The following is a 22,331-nucleotide window of genomic DNA, read 5'->3' as shown; positions in this document are numbered from 1 at the left end:
ACTCCGAGTGATTTGAAGTGTACCGATATTACAGCTATCATCTGAATTTTCACATGGTTTATCGTGACAACTTCGGAATTTTTAAGATAATTTTTCATTAATTGAAGCCAAGCTTTTTGCTCTATATCTCAACTGATCGGGGATTGAAACAATTTTTCACTTAAGGGAGTATAGACTTTTGCTCTATGTCTCAGCTGGATCATGGAGTTTAGAAGGGAAATTGTCTAGATGTGCTTTTATAGACTGTTCTCTTTTATCTCATTTGTATTTAGTTTGTCTCATATATATAGTTTATTATAGGCAGACTAATTTGAATCGGCCATAATTGTTAACATGTTTTACTCTTTTTATGGACAATTAACTTAATTTGTTAGTGAACATATTTTACTCCATGACCAAATATATATATGCATAAATTGACTGAAATATCTTATCAAACGTTGATTATTTACCTAAAATTTACAAAACCTTGATTATTTATTTAAAATTTACAAAACATTGGCTAATTAAAAATTAATCTAGTTTTAGTTTTAGTTAGCTAGTTTGGTAATTAATTGTAATTTTTATACATACTATATTAACTTTGCCAACAGATTATTTACTATGACTAGCATATTTCTGAACATTACGAAACAGTGAAAATTAAGAAAGCAATTCAAAGTTCAAACGCTGATATTATTCTCAGAACAATATAATTACAGTAGTTATAGACTCTTGAAACATATTGATGACGCCTTTCATCTTTCTACCTATCATTGTGAGGTATTACACAATTTTGTAATGAATTTTTATAATATTTTGAAATACATCTGTGCGCACCAAATACTAAAATTATTGAAATCGCCATCTTTTTAATTTGATTAAGGGGGTACTTGTATTAGTGAGACCATTACTACTTCTAAGCAGGGCTCAAAATATAATTTTCCTAAATAAATCTGAGCTAATGACTTACAGCTTAATACAAACAGATAACTGGTTAAAATTCAACCATGTCAGTTGCAGATTCATACTCCCCCTTGTTTTTACTTGTATTACACAAATTTCAAGAGGAAAAAAAAAATTTACTTTGATGAGCACTGCCTAAATTAAAACTAATACTTGAACAGCATTTGATCCATCATGCTGATAGTCAGAAAATGTTGTAACACAAACTAACTAGATAGTCTATCAATCTTGGTTTTCTTTCGCTTCTTCGCTGCACTTGGTTGTTGGGGATTATTAGTGGCCGCTAAGATTTGGAAAAGGGAGAGATCAACACGAATGTCACAAATGCTGACATGTTTCTTCAACATCAATACTGTAGTGGGACTTGAAGGACTGTTATATTGAGCTACACAGCTGTACAACGATGTTGTATTACTGCTATCAATCATGATCTCATGACACCTGGCCAGATCATCCTACAAATTTAATTATTAAATAAGAAAAAATGCATTAGTACTTTTTCTATTAATAACTAAACCTATAAGAGAGGCCTAGAAAATCAAACATATATTTCAAATACAAGTTTATGTATTCTTTGTTTAGTATGTACTGGCTAGGCTACTAGTGTTGATCAATTCAAAAACAATCAAATAGAGTAGAATAATACTGAGTAGATTCCATTAGCCTTCAGAAATAATAGGCTATAGATATATACGTGCAGTTAAACTAAACTTGCTAGGTATTTATATTTTATATTTTTGCTGATCACTGTCATTTTGGAACCTGCATATGTTTGTATAACTATCGCCATTTACCTCCATTAACTAAAATTAACGTATTAAAATGCTAGAGAAAATCATATAAAATACTATCGAACTATCATTTTAAACATATTTAAAAGGTTAGTTAAATTGTAAAATACAACATTTTAAGTGATCTAGTCCAATCACGTAATTTTGTGCATTTTTTTATGATCGAGATATTACTGATTCTGGTTTTTATTTTATGGGCCAGAATTAGTTTTACCTTTTGATCTTGGCTGTAGAGAGTTTGAAGAGAAGCATAATTGGGTATCCTTGATGATATTGTTGAATTATCTGAACAACACCATAGAGCCGATAACGCAACTACGCTTGGCCTGAACTCCAACATTTTGATATCTGCACCGTTTTTATTATAAATTAATTAGTCATAATATATATATATATATATATATATATATATATATATATATGTATACGTTTTAGTGATTCTAGTGATTTATTATAACTCATTCATGATGCAAAGTACCATATTTAAAATTAAGAGTTTGGATTTGGGGTGTACATGGATTATATTGTTTTATTTACAGGGAATGAAGTTCCGATCTCTAATGATCAGCCAGCAATGAATTTGGATCACATTTTATCTTCAATTTTTTTCAATAGGGTCCATATTAAGAATATTATACAAATTATTGGGTGTCCGATAAACAAAAGTAGAAAACTAAATTTTTATCAGTCTTTATATATTGTGGTTAACGAGGTATATATGGCATTTTGCATATTATAACTATTTTCCAATTAACCATATCGTGTTCGTGACAAAGTTACATCTACACACAAACACCATTTTCAAAAAAGATAGAAAACAATTTAAAAAACTACAGACAAACACACAAGTCTTATCTTTGCCTTCATTTTTTTATTCCTTGTTTCCCGTATTTATCCTTTTTTCTGAGTATTTAATGAAAAGATCATTTTATTGGTGAATTAAAATCGTCATGAAAAAATTCAAGAAAGTTCAATAATGTTACCCAATAATCACGCAAGTCTAGGATTAATTTGGCTCCATGTATAATATATATCCAACAAGGAACAGTATACACCAAAACGAATATGAAGAAGCGGGTGTGTGTATATATAAATATAAATTATAGGAGTAATTAGTCCAGTTGTCCAATAGTCCACTTTTTTTTAAGTAACTCAAATCTCATTTTATTAAAAAAATATAATTCATTAAATTTGCAATAAAGTAATTAATTAAAGAGTAAAACTTTGGCTTAGATCTTAAAATAAACTAGAAATTTTAGGTAATTGCAACAAATTCTTGAAAATTATATATAATATAAATATGGCGACGATTGACTTCTATTAAACCGTAAGTATTTTGAGTGCAAATCTGATTATTAATTTCTCATCGAAATAAATGTCCACAATTTTAATGAATTATAATAAATATATATATTTCTCTCTTTTCGATAAAAATATTGATGAGTCATGGTTTAGATCATTATCTTTTACAAACTATTTCACGCGAAACTCTGGATAAGGTGGTTATTTTAACACCAATGACGGCTTATTTCTATTTCTCATATGTGATATATCTTCAAATGATTAGGCTTAATAAAAATATACAGCACTGTTTCAGAAACAATTATGTAAATCATCATTGGTAAATCATCGATAGATATATGATTTATCCATATATACTATACTGTTACAAAAAAATAAAAATAAAAAATTGTGGAGCGTAATAGAGGACTAAACAACCGTATTACAACGATGACAATCGGTGAGGAATTACATGACAGATATAAAACTGACACGTTAGCGGCGGTTAGATTTCTTTCTTATGTATGTTGAGCACATGTATAAAAGAAAACTAAATTTTTATTTAATGTTAAAATTTGGTTTATTTTTATTAAAACGAATCGAATGTAAATACTATATTTATATATGGGTTTGTTGCTGTGTAAAGATTACCAGAAAGGGCTCGGAGAAGAAAGTCATTGAGGTTGTTACGAACGTCGTGGGTTTGATGATAGAGATCACAGTCGATGAGGCGTTTAAACATTTCAACATAAGAATGAAGGGTGGTACAACCAAGACGCCAATCCAATGCCTTTAATAATACCATTTCCATCTCCGCAATCGTTCTTGCCTCAAACACGTAGTGGTACTCCACAATATCATGAACAATCTATAATTCATACAACATATGTCAGCAATTTATTTAATGATTACAAGGCTTCACAAAACTCGATGATCTCATGCAAAATATGTACGTACGTACCGATTGGTTGATTTCATGCAAGGTAAGAGCGGAATCTGCAGTGGCGTCGCCAAATTTGGACGCGATCGACAGGCAAGCGATGGCCAACAGTTCAACCATCCACTCTTTCCATTCCTTAAATTTATTAGATTTAATTTCATTTTTCATTAATTAATTAATCGTCATAAATAAGTCTATTGATCGCAATAATTCCATATTATTATTACCTTACAAAGGTTCAACGATACGAATCGATCGAAGTAGTTCGCAGCGTAGAACACAGTTTCGAAGGAAGCTATATTCAGCCGAATTTGGCTCTGCAGCGACACATGTTTTTAATTAATTTGCTTGATAAACAGCAATAATTGTATATTATACAATTTAATTAAATACTGACCTTGATAAACCATTGAATGATTTTAGACCTAGCGTTGACCAGATTGTTGGAGATGAGATATTGAAGGTAGTGAGGTTTCGGAACGTAACTCTTCTCGCTCTCAAGGCATATGTTGAGAGCTTGTTCACAGTCTTCCTTAGTCATATGATACGCCTCATCGATAAACTTATTGCTGCGTGATTTATGATCAACAGCATTTCCAGTTTGCTCTAATGATGGAGGACTGGAATAAGTGCTAATCCACAACACCTCGTCACAAAGCAAACTTTCCATGTGTAATAACAACAATATTGTACAAGTGTTTCACGACTTCATTTTGGAATAGATCATTTCTGGTGCGGTTTTGTCAGGCCTCAGAAGAAGTCATGCATGTGTTTTCAGATGCAGTATATGTATACATATATGTATATGTATATGAAAGTTGGTTGGTTAATTAGAGAGAAATAAAAAGAGAGACACGTCCCACATGAAATGGGATAAATGCATGAATAAAAAGAGATGTTTCTGGTAATTTTTTTTACCGCAGTGGTAACCAACTGCGTGATGGCACGAGGACGTGTGTTACATTAATATGACTCTTCATTCATTAATATCTTTAATTTTTATTTTATCGTTATGAATATTTTATTATCTGTGAGTGAAATTCTGTGTGGTAGTTGGAAAGTGGGCCCCAACTGATGTAGTTGAGTCCGGTCGCTGTTTTTACAGCTCAACACGTGGGCCCACTAACTCTCCCATTTTTGACTCGTGAGTTTCTGATAATTTATTTTTTAATGTTGTTACAAAAATATATATTCATTCTTCGAATCGAATCAATCCCATAAAAATACGAATAAAAAATTAACAGCCTACATCCGAGTACTTCGGATACATCAATATTGGATTTTGGAACCGTGATTTTCATACGAAAATAATGCTCAATTTGGGGAGAACTGAAGTTCCATTTTTTTTAATGTCAAATTTCCAAAGTTTTGACGTTTCCTTTTATATTTAATGTCGTTTTAGCTTGAAAAAGTCTACGTCATAGAGAACAGAAACTAAATGAACCGAGATCAACTGTAACATTTGTTTTTCATCAAAGAAGATATGTCTTGTTTTTAGCACTTTTGTAAATTGAATAGCTCAATAAAGCTCGAGCTTCGGGTTATAAGATATTGAGCACTTGACTAACTAGGTATGATAAAACTCATGAGATGCTATAGAACTAGGCTGTGAATATCAATTGGACAATGACAATCACAAGAATTGGTACCCAAAATTTATCACCAATTATATCTTCTACAAATATTATAATACGTACCAGAAACAGAATGGTACAATATAAGGTTTTGGAAATAGCGCACACAAACACAAAGATCAAACCACTTATATACAGCAAAGAAAATATTGAATTTCAACTTTTGTTCTCTATTATGGTTCAATAAATCGTATGATTTACTGTAACTCGTACGACGAAAAACTGAAACCAGACCGTCCCTCGTTTGTAGATTTCAGCTCCAGCTTCTGGAACGGGCTGTAGATTTCATTCAAGAAAATTAATTACTTAAATTCTATTGGAATTGACACACGGGCTCACAGGAATATTTCTGAATCACGTTCTGTATAATTCTTCTTATTCATTCAAATTAAAAATACTTAATGGCAAATAAAGATAGAAAAAATACCTGCTGTTGGGATCATAGTAGAAGCCGTTGATTGAGCCATCGTTGCATGAAAAGCATACATAGTAAAATCCAGCTATGGTTAACCCGCAGTCTGTTCCAACATTTACGAAATATTGCTCTTTCCATCTCTGGGAATAAGACAGAATTGTCGGAAGGCGTTTTCATTAGTTCCACGTGGTTTGAAATTTTTATCTAGTTTCGTTTTCATTGAAAAACAGAAAACGTGAGATGGTATTACCATGAATATGTATTGATAGTTGCTCAAGTCCAAGTATTTGCCTCCATCGACCTCCACTTGGCTCTGGTTTCGAAAAAGAAAAAGAGAAAACCGTTGGAATGTGAAAGAACATTACAATGATGTCTATACACCGAAAATAACATGACTTCTTACTGCTAGAGGATTAAAAGAAGCAAATTTGGTCCAGTGCCTAAGATCGTCCTCCGGTCTGTCAAGCCGTTATAAGCATATTAGAGGTGTAAAACAGGATTATTCTTAGAGTTATCAACACAGGGCTTTTATTCTTAGATAAATCGGGTATTCGATGGTTGCTTGTGACCGAATAGTATCTACACGAATGTGTTTGGTGCTACGCATAATAGTTTGAGAAAGAAGAGAGACTTACGTTGCTTCCCACTTTCCGGTGAAAAAAGTATAATTCTTGGCATCGACAATTTCCCCTTCCCAAAACGTGACTACCTGGCGGACATTATAACAAGCTGCGTTACTGACAGTAACGACCAAAGGAACCAACAGTGACTTGAGCCTAAAAAAAGATAGACTTAATATAAAGTGAAGAAACAGCAAGTGAAACGTTGAAATTAATCGGTTGAGTTCAGGTGATTTCTGATGCATTAAGAAAACGAAACTAGTTCAGGGTCAGCATTTTTTTTTTTTTTAAATGAAGCAGAAGCAATAAGAGAATAACAAAAGGAGGCCAGACCAAACGCTACCCAAACACGTCAGCCCGCCACCTAAGATCTTTCTCTTGCCACTTGACAAAAACCAACACACATAGTTTCTGTAATACGGTGCTTGCTCAATCCCTAGAGAGGTCCGCTAAAGAGACATTTTGAACTCATCGCAAGAAATAAAAAACATAATCAGATTCAGTGTTGATACTGTCAATCAGCCCCGCTAAAAATAAAGGTCAGCATTACAGAAATTGATTGTTAATAACTACATTTGATTTTCATTGGAAAAAAAAAGATACTAAATACATGATAAACATGTATTTGAGAGACCCGAAACGCTCCCAAAAGGCTAAGCCTCGCGCAGAACTATTTCATTCTCCCCAGCTGGCGATTCCCTAACTCTACTTAACAACTCCTTTTTGCTTCTCCTATAGACTAACAAGTTTCCAAATGACAGTAACTCTTACCTAAGCAATTAATTAACTATTTGGTTGCCTAGAGTGAGGATCTGTTCGGGAATATTGAAAGAGAAATGTCGAATCTCTCATCGATGTGACAATACGTTCAACAGATATCTTTTGTCTTCTACCAATTATGTATTAAATTTTCGAATAAAGTGCAAAATTCTTGAAAGCAAAGAGACCTTCTATGCTCTTTCAACTATTATGTGTTTTATAAAAGCAAGGAAATGTGATCTCATTGTTAACCCACCTGCAAAGATTGACATAAATGGAGAACATATATATATATATATATATATGAAGAACATATTACAAAGGTGAATACACAAAGAGACGGAATTTCTAACCGGCGTATCTGCCATGGGAACGTTAAGAGCTTCCATGGTACCACAAAGATAACCATGTTCAAGGTCACATCCTTGTATACACACATTTACCCTCCACGCCTCATCTTTCTGCAGACCCGATACATTCTGAGTTCCAGAGAAGGTCTGCCAAAAAAAATTAATGAATAAATAAATAGATTCACACACACAGAGAGAGAGCTCTGTTTCTGTTCTTCGTGTGATAATACAGTAGCCCCAAACAAACTCTGAGCAGAAAATCACACCTACTCTTCACAGCTAATATACAACAAATTAGGAGTAGTCTAATGCAATTAATATAACAAAAGAGAAACTAATATTAACTGAGTTCAGAAGCCGCTTAGAAAGAAAGGGTAGCTTATCTAGATAGGGAAAGTAATATCCACTGATCTAAGCTTCTCTATTCACTTTACCAATTTATTCCCTGTCTAGTTTTCAATTCCTAACGAAGTTGCTCCTAGAGAAGTTGAGGATTATATTGTCAATTTCTTTTTTAGGCATTCATCGTTTATCCCATCACTCGTACGGTTCCACATTACAAATCAAATTCAAGACAAAGATGAACAGTGTGGTCAACCCGTTTTAGGCAGCCAGTCAAAATGTCATCCTATCAGTTAAAGAAAGGCCGCACAAACTATGAATCTTGCTGTTAAAACAAAAGAGCTTATCTTAAAACGGCGTCACTAATTGTTCAAAAAAAAAAAAAAAAAAAAAAAACGAAGTCACTAAGATTTCTATGTCACAACAAAACCGCACTGAATAAATGAATTTCGTGAAAGAAAAAGCGTGTTACCTGTCCAACACCCAAAATAGTACAAGCTTGTGGTGAGGTTTGCACAGAATTTGCACCTTCTAAGATCAGAAAAATATGGAATCGATATAAAATCGCATTTTTTTTGTCTTTGGATTCTTCTTTATAATAAATAAATAAGAAAACAACCAAATCATATTGGACTCGGTTTAAAAAACGATTTCGGTCATTCACAGACCACACAGATTTTCCCCCTAAACAATTCGATAAAAAGAAACGATAATTTTCAAGAAAAAGGAAGAAGAAAGGAATACCAGAAACCTGAGAAAGTACTGAGCTATCCACTACTCTCACCGGCATTTCCTCTCTCTCTCTCTCTCTCAAGGTTTATGTTTTGGGGAAGGTTTCTTTCCGGGTATCTTTCGGTAGAAAATAACATTTATACCCTGTTTTAAGTGAAATGTCAAGTTAACCCTCGGTTTTCAAAAATGTCGAGTTCATACCTTCCGTTTAACTAAAATGACGAAATTATATCATCTATTTAACTAAAATGACGAAATTATACCATGAAATAGACAACAGTGTCACGAATATTATTTTTATTGACTTTTCATTGACGTTGACTATAATATTTATATATAAACACCAATTATCTTTATTCATTCACGCCATATATGTAATTTATTTAAAAACTAAAAAATAAACAACAGTCTCTTAGTTGTGAAGAACACAGAAAGAGGCAAATGGGTAAACATCGATACTTGATAGTCATCAAAATCGCATATTCGAACAGAGAACCCAGGATTTAGAGTTACAATTCGAACACGGAATGAAGTCATTTCTTAGGAGGTATGAGTTTTATTATTTAATTTCAATTTAATGCTATTTTTATTTCAAAATTGAGAATTTGGAAGTTAGGGTACTGATTTAGATTTGATTTGGTTTTTCTTATATAAGAGTTAATATCAATGAAAGGGAGATTTGTCACGTTGTTATTTATTTTAGGGTATAATTTCGTCATTTTAGTTAAACAGGGGATATAAGTTCGTCATTTTAGTTAAACAGGGGGTATGAACTCGACATTTTTGAAAACCGAGGGTTAAACTCGACATTTTACTAAAACACAGGGTATAAATGTGTTATTTTCCCATCTAAGATTAGTGTGATATTATCAACGTTAAAATATTTGTAAACTTACCAGCTATCTAGTCATTTTTAAAATTTTGGTTTAGCAAAATAATCTTAACTTTCCAAAATTAAAAAAAAAAATGAATGATACTGTTGCCCCTTGTACTACGACCATTGTTTCAGTCATTGAACTTTCAAATCTGTTTTAATGATGTATAAAATAATCTTATCTTTCGGTACAACTATTAATCTAAGATTAGTGTGATATTATCAACGTCAAAATATTTGTAAACTTACTAGCTATCTAGTCATTTTTAAAATTTTGCTTTAGCAAAATAATCTTAACTTTCCAAAATTAAAAAAAAATGAATGACACTGTTGCCCCTTGTACTATGACCGTTATTTCAGTCATTGAACTTTCAAATCTGTTTTAATGAAGTAAATTGGTACACTTTTTGCACGTGATAACTGATAAAAAGAAACTATTAAAATACTCTCATCTTCTCTCTTTTGTATCCTTTTTATATTAGATTTTTTAATTTATTTTTTTTCTTATAAATTCATTTATCTGTCTCTCTCTCTTCTTCTTCTTCTTCATCTTCTTCTTCTTCTTCCTGACTCTCATCGGTCTTAGACACAAATCGCAAGAAAATCGGGAAAAAAAATCTTCACGAACCAAAATTAAAAGAAAATTAATGTTTTTATTAACTTGTTCATTCTAAAGAAAATTATCACAAAATCGGAAGAGATTTTTTTATATCAAAAGAATCCACAACCACCACAATTGCTCCGTCGCTTCTCAATCTACCCTGTTGTCACCTCAGCTTGGCATCGTCGGCGACGCACAAAGACATTTTATTTTTCTTCCTCGTCCAAGGACATACGTGGACTGGAGAAATTAGGTGTTGGATATGGTGGAGAAGGAGCGATGGAGGTGGGTGAGCATGTCGGTGTCGCGTTTCCTGTCGATGGCAGGGGCTTTGACAAAGTGGGCGTAGAGTTTGTTTGTTGTTGGCGAGATGCAGAGATGAGGCTATGGTCCGACCCTGATTCGATCTCATAAACGTAGTACAGCTGCCTCCCGTTCTCGATCTGGTCGGAGATGACTTTGTCGGCGGCTGCGATTTGATCCTGCAACTAATATACCCTTAGTTCAGATAAAGAGGCTAAAAGGGAAGTGGATTTGATCCTAAACATAAACATCAAACAAAGATGGTTGATTATGGCAACGGAAATATGCTCTGGCGGACTCGAGGCTCCGCTCCCAGCCTCGCGACGTGTCCAATTTTGATAAAACTAAAATTAAGTGTTGTCTATTTAAATCCCACAATGATCGGTTTCCAAATTCTCATTTTTCTTCCAGAATCTTAGCCGATTATAATTTGAGTAATTGGGTTTTCATTTCCAGTTCATGATCCAGGGTTTATTTCGTTGTAATAAAAAAATCCTAATTCTGAAGATTACTAAATTGGTTATAATCAGTTTCATGGTAATAATCATTTTCGGATTAAAATAATTGGTTAGTGTTGAGATTGCTAAATTGTCCTTTTATAGTAAGCCACGTGAGAAAAGCATGAGCATTTAACTGACGAATTGGAAAAAAATTAGACGAAAGGACCAAAACGAAAAAAAAAAATTAAAGTTCAAACACTACTCAATCAAATTTGAGAGTTCAGAGACTGAACTGGTCATAGTACAGGGGACAACAATGTCAATAATTCTAAAGTAAACTAACCCAAAATTTGAACAATCACCAAAATAACATTTCACTCACCCCGATACTGACCTCACTATTTCACTTTAAGCTAAAAGACCAAACACTCTTTCAAACAAAAACAAAAAATGCCAAACACTCCTAATACGCGAAGCTCAAAACTCTAACCTAAACGTCGTCGATCTCCGTCATAGTCAAACTCGCCGTCGTTGTCGATCTCTATCGTCATCGTCATCGATCTTTGTCGCCATCTCCGTCAGTCTTCGTCGCCATCAACGTCGAACTAGGTTAGTTCGCGTTTCCATCTCGTGCAAATTTTTTTTTCCTTCTTCTTCTTCTTCTTCTTCTTCTTCTTCTTCTTCTTCTTCTTCTTCTTCTTCTTCTTCTTCTTCTTCTTCTTCTTCTTCAATGTTTGAAGGAATGCTAACAATTTCTTAGCTTCTTATTTGTTTGTTATGAAAAAGTTGATTAAATATTTTGAAATCATGATTAAATATTTTTACGCAACGTTGCCTTCTTGTAGTAGATGGCTAGGTCAAAGAAAGCTAGTTCTGAAAATAAAAAGGGAAACGAAAAACAGAAGTTTGTAGTAATAGTAGAGCCCGACATGCAACCTGTGGGGGTATTAAAAATTCAGTTATTTAAATAATTATCTCGGGTGGGCTTTGGGCTGACCAAAGCCCAAAATCCACTTAAAGACTAGCCCACAGAATCAACTATGGGCCTATCACGATCTCAACTGTCGGCCCACGAAATCAACCTTGGACTCAGTTCGATCTCGTCAGATCGGCCCAAATCCAATTACGTTTTCCAGCTCGACCACGTCCTCTGGCCAGAAGAATCGATCAATCAAAGAAAGGACCACGCCGCGAAGATCGGGTCTGAGATGACTTCAGCCTTGACGAGGAGTGTGGATCGATGAACACGTGTCTTCGGCCAGAAGGTTCCATCTCGCCTATAAATAGAAGATGAGACGACGATTTTCGCACATGCAAAGTTAAAACACAGCTCTCAATTCCCATATTTCGTATTCGTGTAATCATTGTCTTGAGCTCGTCTTATTGAGTTCGTCACCTCGTCCATTTGTAATTCATTTCACGATCAATATAATTAATTAATATTCTTCTATTATTATAGTTTTTATTTTTATACTGTTTCTTATACGACGTCTTTCGAAACCCATCTAAAATATAATATCTTAGCATTCATTTATTCTTGATTGTTGATCGATCCAAAAATCGACATCAACAATTTGGCGCCGTCTGTGGGACACACTCAGAAAGACCAATCTCGAAAGAAGCAGTTCGTAAAAAAAATTTATTATCATGTCTTCCACTCTGACTCATTACGAATCAGGAGAGGAGATCCCTCCGGGGATCAGGGAAATCCTGGATATGCTGACCAAAAAAATAGACGAACAAGCTGAGACCAACCGTGCTCTTAATGACCGGTTGAATACTCTCTCGACTCCTCAAAACACCCCGGACCCTCAGGTGGGATCCGGAGATATGACCGCTTCGGAATCTGCTCGTCAAGCAGCCTCGGTTGCGCAAACGAGTCGGGCTCTCCCTCCCGGAGTCCGTCTGGATTTCTCTGGGATACAGGTCGCCCAAGGAACAGACCAGTCTCCCGGCACAAGCTTTCAGCTTGGGGGGACTGCTAGCGAAGTCACGGCAGAAGTCACGATCGACCCTTCCGGCCTCTCTCCGCCTCCCCTTGGGGGAGCGCCATCCTGGTCCTTCCCGACTAATGCAGGACCTCGCCCGTCGGCGACCTATCAAACGTTCATCCCACATCGTTTTGGCGGGATGAATCAGACCCGTCATAGCCCGGTAGGTGCAACCGCGGTCACTCCTGCACATACGGGACCTCGCCTCTTTCACGGGGGTGAACCCAGCATGACCGATTTAAGGAATCAATAACGGCCGAACTGAGAGCTGTTCGCTCATAATTTCACTCTGCAACCAGCTCGGCCCCCAAGATATATCGCCTCGTTGAAGAAACAAGGAGGACTCCTTTCACCAGAAATATCACTGAAGTGCAGTTGGGAGATACCGGAAAGGTTCGCCTTCCGCGGTATAGTGGCACTTCAAGTCCGAAAGCTTTTATCTTGTCCTTCAGAGTCGCAATGGGACGGGTTATGCTCGCAGAGAGAGAATTAGAGGCAGGATACTGCCAACTATTCGCTGAAAGCTTGTCTGGGTCCGCTTTAGAGTGGTTTTCCAAACTCGAGCCGAACTCCATCGATAGTTTTGACAAATTATCGGCTGATTCCTGAAACACTATTCGATGTTCGTGGAGGACGATCTGACCATAGCAGACTTGTGGGGAATCCAACAGAGAGAGAATGAATCCTTGAAGGATTTCATGATCCGTTACAAGGACGTACTCTCGAAAATCTCTAACGTGTGCCACGAATTTGCCATAACCTCTCTAAGGAACGGATGTATTCTCATTTGAGAAAGTCAGAGTTCGGATTCACTATGTGATTCTTAACAGGACCTATTGGTGAAGTACTAAGTTATGAAGATGTCATGGGTAACTTTGTGAAGATCTCATAGATATGGAATTCATGTACAAGATTGCTGAAATGCAATGTATATCACCTCATGCTTTGTTCCTTGGAATATGAATAAATAAATTGGCCAATGTCCAAATTAAGTCATGACTCTTTTGGATGAAACAATGTGACTTGTTAGCTCCTCGTCAATATATTGTTTCTGACTTATTCACAAGCGACAAAGGAGTTGAGGAAATAACAGCTAGAAGAGTAAAATGGTAATTTTGTAAATCCCGACTAGCTGATGATATTCATGAAGGGTAAACATAGAAGAAATTCATTTGAATAGAGAGATTCTCAGTGTCAACTCTTTAGTGGAGTCAGTTGACATTAAACTAAACTTGGAAAAGGTTTGTGAACTTTTGAGTCCAAGTACTTTAGCTCAAGCTTTGTTCATTTGGATCCACGAGGCCACTATCACAAATCATATCGAGTATGAATAGTTAAACTAAAAGCTAAGTCAAAACAAGAACGAGACAAGTTTTACGAAAATTGTCTAAAGGGTATTTTTTTTCCTTTTGCACATAGGATGAAATGAATGTCAATAAATTTTTTGACATTGTCATATGATGACATATTATCACTCGGCCATAACAAATTAATTGGGCCTTGAGGATTAATTTAATTTCATAGAATTTTACTTGAAAATTCTTAATGGGCATTTTCTCATGTTGTCATGAACAAATGAAGAAGCATCTAGAAGCCCATTCTAGATGTCTTGGCCGCCCAACATAGATAGAAAAAAGAGAAATTATTTTGTGCATTAATGTATGAAGATACTTGCCAAAAGAAAACGAGGAAACAAATTTTCTCTATGAAGAAAAGAGGAATTCGGCCAAGCAAGAGGGAGAACAAAAGATGAAACAAATCCAAGGCTTCTAGAAGCCTTATTTGGCTGTGTGACTTGAAGGGAAGGAGAGCAAATTTTGCTCATGAATATGTGATATTCTATAGAAGATGAAACTACCTTGTTGAAGGTAATCCCTCTCCTATAAATAGAGCCATCATTCCCTTCATTCTATTCATTCCAAAGTTTTAGAGATTGAGAGCTTCTCTCTCTAGAACTCTTGGCCGCCCCCTCTCCCTCTCTCTCTCTAAGTTTTCTTTCGTTTTTGTTTTGACACCTAGGTCCACATTTGACCTAGTGTTTTAGCTCTTTGACTCTTAGACTTGTTCTTGAGTCCTCGTTTTTAAAAGTGCCCACACACTAATTCCTTTCTTTCTCGAGTGATTATTGTGATAGAAACTTTCGTGGCTGCTCGAGTTCCCGAGGAAAGAAGTGAGACGTGCTGCGAGGAGAGACGAACGTTTCAATCTTCCTAAGGTTTCTCAACGTTCAAGCATCTTAAAGGTTAGTAAACAAATAATGCTCATTAATAGTTTTAATTTATATGTACTTGCTCTTTGTCTAGGTTTGTAAAAACGTTTTACTTGTTTTAAAGAAAATTTTTAAATTCCGCCGCTTGCTCGAAGCGTTAAATCTTTTCTTAACCCTAGATCAATTCCAACATTAATACGGTACGGTAGATTGTAGATTAAGGCATAGAGGTTCATCAATTCTTTGCAAAGGTATCGAAGCGAAGCGAGATACCGAAGTGAGATAATAGGTTTGGTTGTATTTCATGAATAGACTTTAATCCATTGAAATAACTCATGGTCCTGTTAACTCTTGAGATACTATACCTTCATTGGCTAACATTAATTGATGTACTAGAGGAGCCGTAGGATCACTACAGCTGTCTGTTTAACGTATATGTATCGAAGTAAAGCGAAGATAATGCATCTTGAGAGTTATTGCAGCTATCTATATCAATGCCATTGATGAAATGCTTTATCATGCAGATGAAAGGGAGCAGCAATGAAATAGGACAACAAAGAAAGAGGACATGAGAGTGATCGGGATTATGACATGAGTTAACAAATGTTAAGCTGGTTGAGTTATTTCTATTAACTATTGAAAGTATTTAATGCATACTGGCATCTACTTGATGATTTAGGAGCGACCAGTATATCTGCGATGGGTAAAGTTCTATAATGATTCCAACTAAGTATACCATCAGTGGGAACTTTGCTTTCTGGTTGGGAAGTGTCTCTGGTTGGTTCATAGTTAGTATCTCCGATTGATCTGAGATTATTCCGCAGAAACAAGTATGATGGTCTATTAAGCTGGTCAATTACTATGAAAAGCAATCAAGCCTTTGAAAGCTGTCCAATCGGTCTAGTTTAGAGAGCATATTCTCTTCACCTCGTACGGATCCATGTACCGCCTTCTTTCAGTCCTAAATCAGTTAAGCGGCACTCAACCTTTTCTTGGCCACTTAAGGTTTCGCGTTTAGACCGTTTTACACCATTTTAAACCGGACCGTTTTATTTGAACCTATTTTTATCTATATTTTTCTAAAATAATAACCGGTGCGGTTTTGTTTTAAACCGGTTTAGACTGTTTTATACCGGACCGTCTTAGACCGGACCGTTTTAGATATATTTTTTTTAATTAATTTTTTATTTAAATACAAACCGGTCCGGTCTAAACCGCGGTTTAAAATTTTTAGACCGGACCGGACCGTTTAAAAGTTCAAACCGGACCGGACTGGTGAAATTATAAACCATTTAAAACCGGACCAACGGTTTAAAAACCAACGGTCCGGTCCAGTTTACGGCTTTACCGGTTTGTTTGTGCCGCCCTACTTCATGGACAATGCTCTTCATCTCTTTCTTGAACTGTTTAGCCTTTGCTCTTGTCAGTGGTCCGACTTGTTATCAGATTAAGTCCATCTTGACTTGGTTTTTAATGGGCTCAGTTTTTTTTACCATTGAATCTCAAATGGCCATATGATCCAATAGTTCCTATTGGAATACTACTTAACTTTTTTTTTTTTTTTGAAAAAGCCCGTGAAAGATATCTCATATAAAGTAAAATTTAAATCCACGAGGAATCACTACAAAATCAAAATTTCATGTTTTATGGTGGAGCACGCAACGTAAATAATTTTGTGCATGTGTTTTATCGTAGTGAACATAAAATTCTAGTCTCATGGTTAATTTTACGAAAAACGTAACTAAAATAATTTATCATCGTAGGAACTAGGTACTATTTTCAGAAGATTATTGGATTCGACAAACTAGTCGTAGGTTTGGCGGTTAATAAGTAGTTGAAAATAGGTGTTTGATGTAGAAATAGTACAAAGTTTGGGGGAAAGTGAAATTATAAGAATATGAAATACGAGTATTTAAAATAAATAAACGTAATGAAACTAATTTATCATTGTAGTAACTAGGTACTATTTCTCAAAAGATTATTGGGTTTTGCAGACTAATCGCGGATTTGGCGGTTAATAAGTAGTTGAAAATGGATGTTTGGTGTAGAAACCGTTATAGATCTTGGGTGTTATCGTAGTGAACATAAAATTCTAGTCTCATGGTTAATTTAACAAAAAATGTAACCAAAATAAATTATCATTGTAGTGACTAGGTACTTTTCTTTGGAAGATTATTGGATTATTTGGCAAACTAATCATAGGTTTGGCTGTTAATAAGTAGTTGAGAATAGGTGTTTGATGTAGATATAGTACGAAGTTTGGGTGAATGTGAAATTATTGGAATATGAATTACATGTATTTAAAATAAATAAATAACTTTAGTTAAAATAATTTATAATTGTAGTAACTAGGTACTATTTTTAGAAGATTATTGGGTTTGACATACTAAACGTGTATTTTTTGAAACTTGAGTGAGCCATTTCATTAAGGGTCCATTAGGTAGATAACCAATTTAAATGTTTGACATTGCTAAATAACCATCGTTTGGTAAATCTTAGGTAAACAGTCATTTTCATGTATTTACAGATGTAAGTAGTTGGGCTCACGTGTATTTGGCGGTTAATAAGTAGTTGAAAATAATGTTTATGTTTGATGTAGAAACAGTAAAGAGTTTGGGTAACATTACTGAAATATGGAATACATGTATTTAAAAGGGAGCCCGAGCAAAATAGCAAAGTCAAACGTTGTAATTGTCAAAATAGCCAACTTTTGGTTTATTTTTAATGTGTAGCCAATATACCACATTAACAGTAAAAAAAATACAAATTTTCCCTTCATTTAAATAATATCAAATAAAAATATTTGGAAGATTCCCGCATCCAAAAAAGAAAGAAATGAAATTGGAATCGCGTGAATAAATGCCAACTAAAACAGATCCACCGTGATAAATGCATATCTAACAAATCCACCGTGATAAATGCTTATCTTTCAAACACGCAACCAAACCTACACCGCACGAGAAAAAATTCAAAAACAAAGTCAATTAACAGCAATTAACAGATATTAACGTTAATTAACAGGATTGAAATCGTTCAAAAACCTACATAACAACAATTAACAGATATTAACGTTAATTAACAGGATTGAAAATCGTTTCATATATGAATCAGCTGGGAAGAACAAGGAAAAAATTCAAAAACAAAGTCAATTAACAGTAATTAGCAGATATTAACGTTAATTAACAGGATCTAAATCGTTCAAAAACCTACATAACAGCAATTAACAGATATTAACGTTAATTAACAGGATTGAAAATCGTTCCATACATGAATCACCTGGGAAGAACAAGTCCACATCGTACATTAGACATCAGCTGGGAAAGAGGATTTTCCTCTGCCGCCCTTCGATCCCCTTTGTCGCATTCACGAGGCACTGTCGGCAGTCATTCTTCGACAGGTCCGGCGTGCACTGCACCAACCCGTACACCACCTCCGACCCCGGATCCAACTTCTTCCCCGCCGCGAACTTCCTGCCCTCGGAGTTCGCCGCCTTCACTGCGATCTCCGACAACAGGCTATACGCCGTCAGCACGATCTGTTTGTCGCCGCCGCTCGAGGCCCTTGAGAGGTTCGTCGGGGCGATCTGGTTGTCGCCGCCGCTCGAGGCCCGCGAGAGGTTCGTCGGAGCGAGGCTCAGGACTGCATACACGGGGCTCTTTTCTTTTTGTAGTAATAATAATATTGGGCAATCTAAATAGAATATCTTGGCAATCAAATCATAAATATGTTGGCAATCAATTTTGATTTTCTTTAATTATATTTTTTTAAAAATTAAAAAAGGGCAAAACTGGAAGCAAAATATTGGCTTAAACGCCACGTCAGCGAAATTGGCTATTTCTCAAAATAAATGTAAATGTTGGCTAAAACGCAATCTCTACGTTTGAATTTGGTTAACCCGTCTAATTTTTCTATTTAAAATAATAAATGAATGATTCTTCAAAAAAAAAAAATAATAATAAATGAATGATAAGTACATAATAGAAAAAGAAGAAAAAATGAATACGGGGTTTGAACCCGACGTGAATCGAACACGCAACCTTCTGATCTGGAGTCAGACGCGCTACCATTGCGCCACGGATCCGTTTTGATGATGTTGGTCTCTTAAAGAATAATAGTAAAAACATGTAAGTTATCAAGCTTATATTATTGGTTTACGGTTTGAGATGTTGGCGTGCGGAATCGGACTAAGAAGGTTGAACATATAATAATACGCCGCTTTCAAAAACCTAAAGCGTTGATTATTCAAATATTTGGCGACATTCTTTTATTGTTATTGGACCACGCTCTTTCTTTCGCAATCACAACGAATTATAGTACGCATTAAATGATATCAGTGGGTAGGGTGTCAAATAATTCAAGATTTGTTGAAGTATATTATATTGCGGGCAGAACCAACTATTTCTTTGCTCGAGAGAGGCAAATCTCAACAAATAAACACCACATTATCATCGAAGAGAACAAACAAAGCCTAGCAGTAAGAAAGTCAAAGAAAGAGATGATGCGTCTTCATAGATATATATTAAAGAAAACATAGTTGAAATAAATGTTTTGGATCGGTCAGACATAGAACACTCTAGAAAGAGAATAAAAAGTCAACAATCCCAAACTACTCTAATCGAACCTGCACTCTTACAACCTATGATCCATCTTTGTCAACTGATCCATATACAACTGATCCATCTTTGTCATCTCGGACAAACACAAGACTGATATTGGCAATTTACAAATGTATACATACATTGACTGCTTAATATATAATTGAAAATGTAATTAACTTAACTTGTATTAAATTTTAAAATAAAATAAAAAAAGTGAACCGGACAAGCTAGTCTCGGCCGCTGCGGAGCAGGGAGAGCGGGGACGAATTAAAACTGGTGCCGCCGCGAAGGTTGGAGCCGAAGGAGTGAGACTTGGTGATCATGCCGTCGAAAGATGAGGAGGGAAAGGAGTGGAGGAAATCGTCGAAGCCGTCGGTGGCGGCGATGAGATCGTTGCGGTCGGAGAGGGCGAAGGGGTCGCGCACCTGGTGGGGCAGCGGGACCTCGCCTTCCAAGTACCTGAGAACCTGCCTCATGGTGGGGCGGGCCTCGAGGACGTTGTTGGAGCACATGAGGCCCAGCTTGGCCATGGTCTCGGCCTCCGCGGCGTTGAACTTCCCGCCCAGCTGCTTGTCAACGACGTCCACCAGCCTCCCTTCCTTGTACATGTCCCACACCCAGTCGACCAGCACGAGCTCCTCCGGCGGGGCCTTGGGCTCGATGGGGCGGCGGCCGGTGATCACCTCGAGAATCAAGGCCCCGAAGGCGTACACGTCGGAGCCGGTGGTGGCTTTCCCGGTCCTGGGCAGCTCGGGGGCCAGGTAGCCCAGCGTGCCCACCACGCGCGTGGTGCTCATATTGGTGCCGTGGTCGTGGAGCTTGGCGAGGCCGAAGTCCCCCAAGCGGGGGTTGAGGTCGCCGTCGAGGAGGACGTTGCTGGCCTTGACGTCCCTGTGGATCACCACCTGCTCGAAGCCCTCGTGGAGGTAGAGGAGCGCGGAGGCGACGCCGGTGATGACGTTGAGCCTCTGGTCCCAGGTCAAGGGCCGGGCGGGGTTGTCGAACAGGAACTTCTCCAGGCTCCCGTTCTCCATGAACTCGTAGACGAGGATGAGGTCCGCGCGGCGGCGGCACCACCCCATCAGCTGCACCAGGTTGCGGTGGCGCAGGCGCCCGATGGTCGAGATCTCCGCCACGAACTCCTTCATCCCTTGCCTCGACTCGTGGGACACGCGCTTCACTGCCACCGCCGCCTTCGAGGGCCGCAGCGTCCCGCGGTACACTCTCCCGAACCCCCCGCGGCCCAGCAGCTCTTTCTCCCCGAAGTTCCCCGTGGCCCGCCTGAGCTCGCCGTACGAGAAGCGGTGCGGGCCCAGCTCCAGCTCCCAGGCCTCCACCGGGTCCGCGTTCTTGTAGCGCACGAGCAGCCACGCGGCGGCGCAGCCCAGGCCCAGCACGAGGAGGATTGCGGTGGCGGAGCCCGCGATGGCCTGCACGGCGTGGCTCTTCTTGGGGCCCGGGAGGTGGGGGAGCGCGGCCAGGTCCAGCTCGCGGCACGGCCCGGCGGTGCTGAAGCTCCACCCCAGCACGTAGTGAGAGCTGGCCAGAAGGCCCGTGGAGGCGGAGAAGCCGACGTACATGAACTCCTTGAGCACCGGCGAGAGGTCCACCGCCTGGGAGAGCAGGGGCACGGGGGGCTTGTGGCCGAAGGGGGAGACGGTGACGTTCAGGAGCTTGCGGGGGCCGTCGTACTCGATCCAGGCCATGACCGGCCTCCCGTTCAGGCTGAAGTTGGTGGGGGGCGCTCCGGGGGCGTCGAAGTAGGCGGCGGAGGCGGCGGCGGTGGAGTTCATGCTGTTCAGGTTGATGCCCACGTGGTTGTCGCTGATGTCGCCGAACTCGAAGTCCTGGACGGTGTCGAACTCCACGGCGAAGAGGTGGTTGGAGGTGTTGCCGGTGTTGTCGGAGGCGTTGAGGAGGCCCAGGTACTGGCTCGGGAGGGCGAAGAGGTCCTCCGACGCCACCACCGCGAACGCCAGCCCGTGCCCGCCCAGCTTCGGGTACTCCGGCACCACCGTGATCGCGAACGACGTCGAGAACGACACCGCCTCGCCCGACGGCGAGTTCTTCAGCCTCACCGGCGCCGCCGCGAACATGTGCCCCGTCATCCGCCGGCTGTCGTTCGTCAGCCGCAGAATGCCGCTCGGCCGCACCTCCGCCACGCCCGTCAGCGTCAGATTCTCCGCCGTCGACCCCTTGAATCCGTGGAATAGAAGGTCCGTCGCTTCCGAACAACTGCTCGCAATCAACCAAACTAGTAACACCACCACTGTCATATTCATACCCATAGCCATGATGTATTGTCGTTCCTTTTCCTTCTCTTTCTTCTTCTTCTCTTTTTTTTTTTTTTTTTTTTTTTCAAGCATATGATATGAGGTTGGTGAGAGAAAGGGTGGTACAATACACGTGGGTGGACCCTCCGGAAGTAAATCTTGAGGCGTAGAATTAGCGAATATTTTGTCAGTTGTTTCACATTAGTAACACTAGGAGATCGAAGAATAATAGT

At 38.1% G+C, this 22,331-nt stretch overlaps 2 protein-coding genes, 1 non-coding gene and 1 pseudogene across 5 annotated transcripts; all 4 read right to left on the bottom strand.

The window, feature by feature from the left end:
* Positions 1 to 1,151: 1,151 nt before the first annotated feature.
* Positions 1,152 to 4,627, bottom strand: CYCD7;1 (CYCLIN D7;1). The gene is made up of 6 exons (XM_089607511.1): positions 4,355 to 4,627; positions 4,185 to 4,274; positions 3,979 to 4,092; positions 3,669 to 3,885; positions 1,951 to 2,084; positions 1,152 to 1,400 (listed from the first exon to the last, which is right to left on the bottom strand). Exons 1-6 carry the CDS (start codon positions 4,625 to 4,627, stop codon positions 1,152 to 1,154), a joined length of 1,077 nt encoding a protein of 358 aa, XP_089463637.1.
* A 902-nt stretch (positions 4,628 to 5,529) lies between these two features.
* Positions 5,530 to 8,914, bottom strand: LOC149404396 (glucose-induced degradation-like protein). Of its 3 annotated transcripts, none has more exons than XM_089608042.1 (8): positions 8,822 to 8,914; positions 8,550 to 8,608; positions 7,739 to 7,882; positions 6,642 to 6,715; positions 6,410 to 6,464; positions 6,257 to 6,319; positions 6,019 to 6,146; positions 5,530 to 5,867 (listed from the first exon to the last, which is right to left on the bottom strand). In XM_089608042.1, the coding sequence occupies exons 1-8, from the start codon at positions 8,865 to 8,867 to the stop codon at positions 5,789 to 5,791; spliced, it is 648 nt and encodes a 215-aa protein (XP_089464168.1). In that variant the 5' UTR covers positions 8,868 to 8,914; the 3' UTR covers positions 5,530 to 5,788. The 3 variants fall into 3 exon arrangements, with proteins under 3 accessions (XP_089464168.1, XP_089464169.1, XP_089464171.1); XM_089608043.1 differs by having other exon boundaries at positions 8,550 to 8,605; positions 8,822 to 8,908; XM_089608045.1 differs by lacking the exon at positions 8,550 to 8,608 and having other exon boundaries at positions 8,829 to 8,903.
* A 10,322-nt stretch (positions 8,915 to 19,236) lies between these two features.
* TRNAW-CCA (transfer RNA tryptophan (anticodon CCA)) lies at positions 19,237 to 19,308 on the bottom strand. The gene has a single exon. It is a non-coding gene; the product is annotated as a tRNA-Trp (tRNA).
* A 453-nt stretch (positions 19,309 to 19,761) lies between these two features.
* LOC149404394 (L-type lectin-domain containing receptor kinase S.4 pseudogene) lies at positions 19,762 to 22,331 on the bottom strand (annotated as a pseudogene).

This window comes from Urtica dioica, chromosome 2 (assembly GCF_054948205.1).
Source record: "Urtica dioica subsp. dioica isolate 48M chromosome 2, U.dioica_male_clone48M_v1_H2, whole genome shotgun sequence".
In the NCBI taxonomy this organism is placed as follows: Eukaryota; Viridiplantae; Streptophyta; class Magnoliopsida; order Rosales; family Urticaceae; genus Urtica; species Urtica dioica.
Note: the sequence above shows the minus strand (reverse complement) of the source record. Positions and strands in the feature narration are given on the sequence as shown.

What these genes read in the sequence shown, in the direction of transcription:
- LOC149404396 (XM_089608042.1), bottom strand. Translation starts at nt 8,867, where the DNA reads ATGCCGGTGAGAGTAGTGGATAGCTCAGTACTTTCTCAGGTTTCTG. An exon ending in ACCGGAAAGTGGGAAGCAAC is followed by an intron (nt 6,465 to 6,641) that starts GTAAGTCTCTCT and finishes ACGGCTTGACAG; the next exon opens with ACCGGAGGACGATCTTAGGC. An exon ending in CTTCTTTTAATCCTCTAGCA is followed by an intron (nt 6,320 to 6,409) that starts GTAAGAAGTCAT and finishes TTTCGAAACCAG; the next exon opens with AGCCAAGTGGAGGTCGATGG.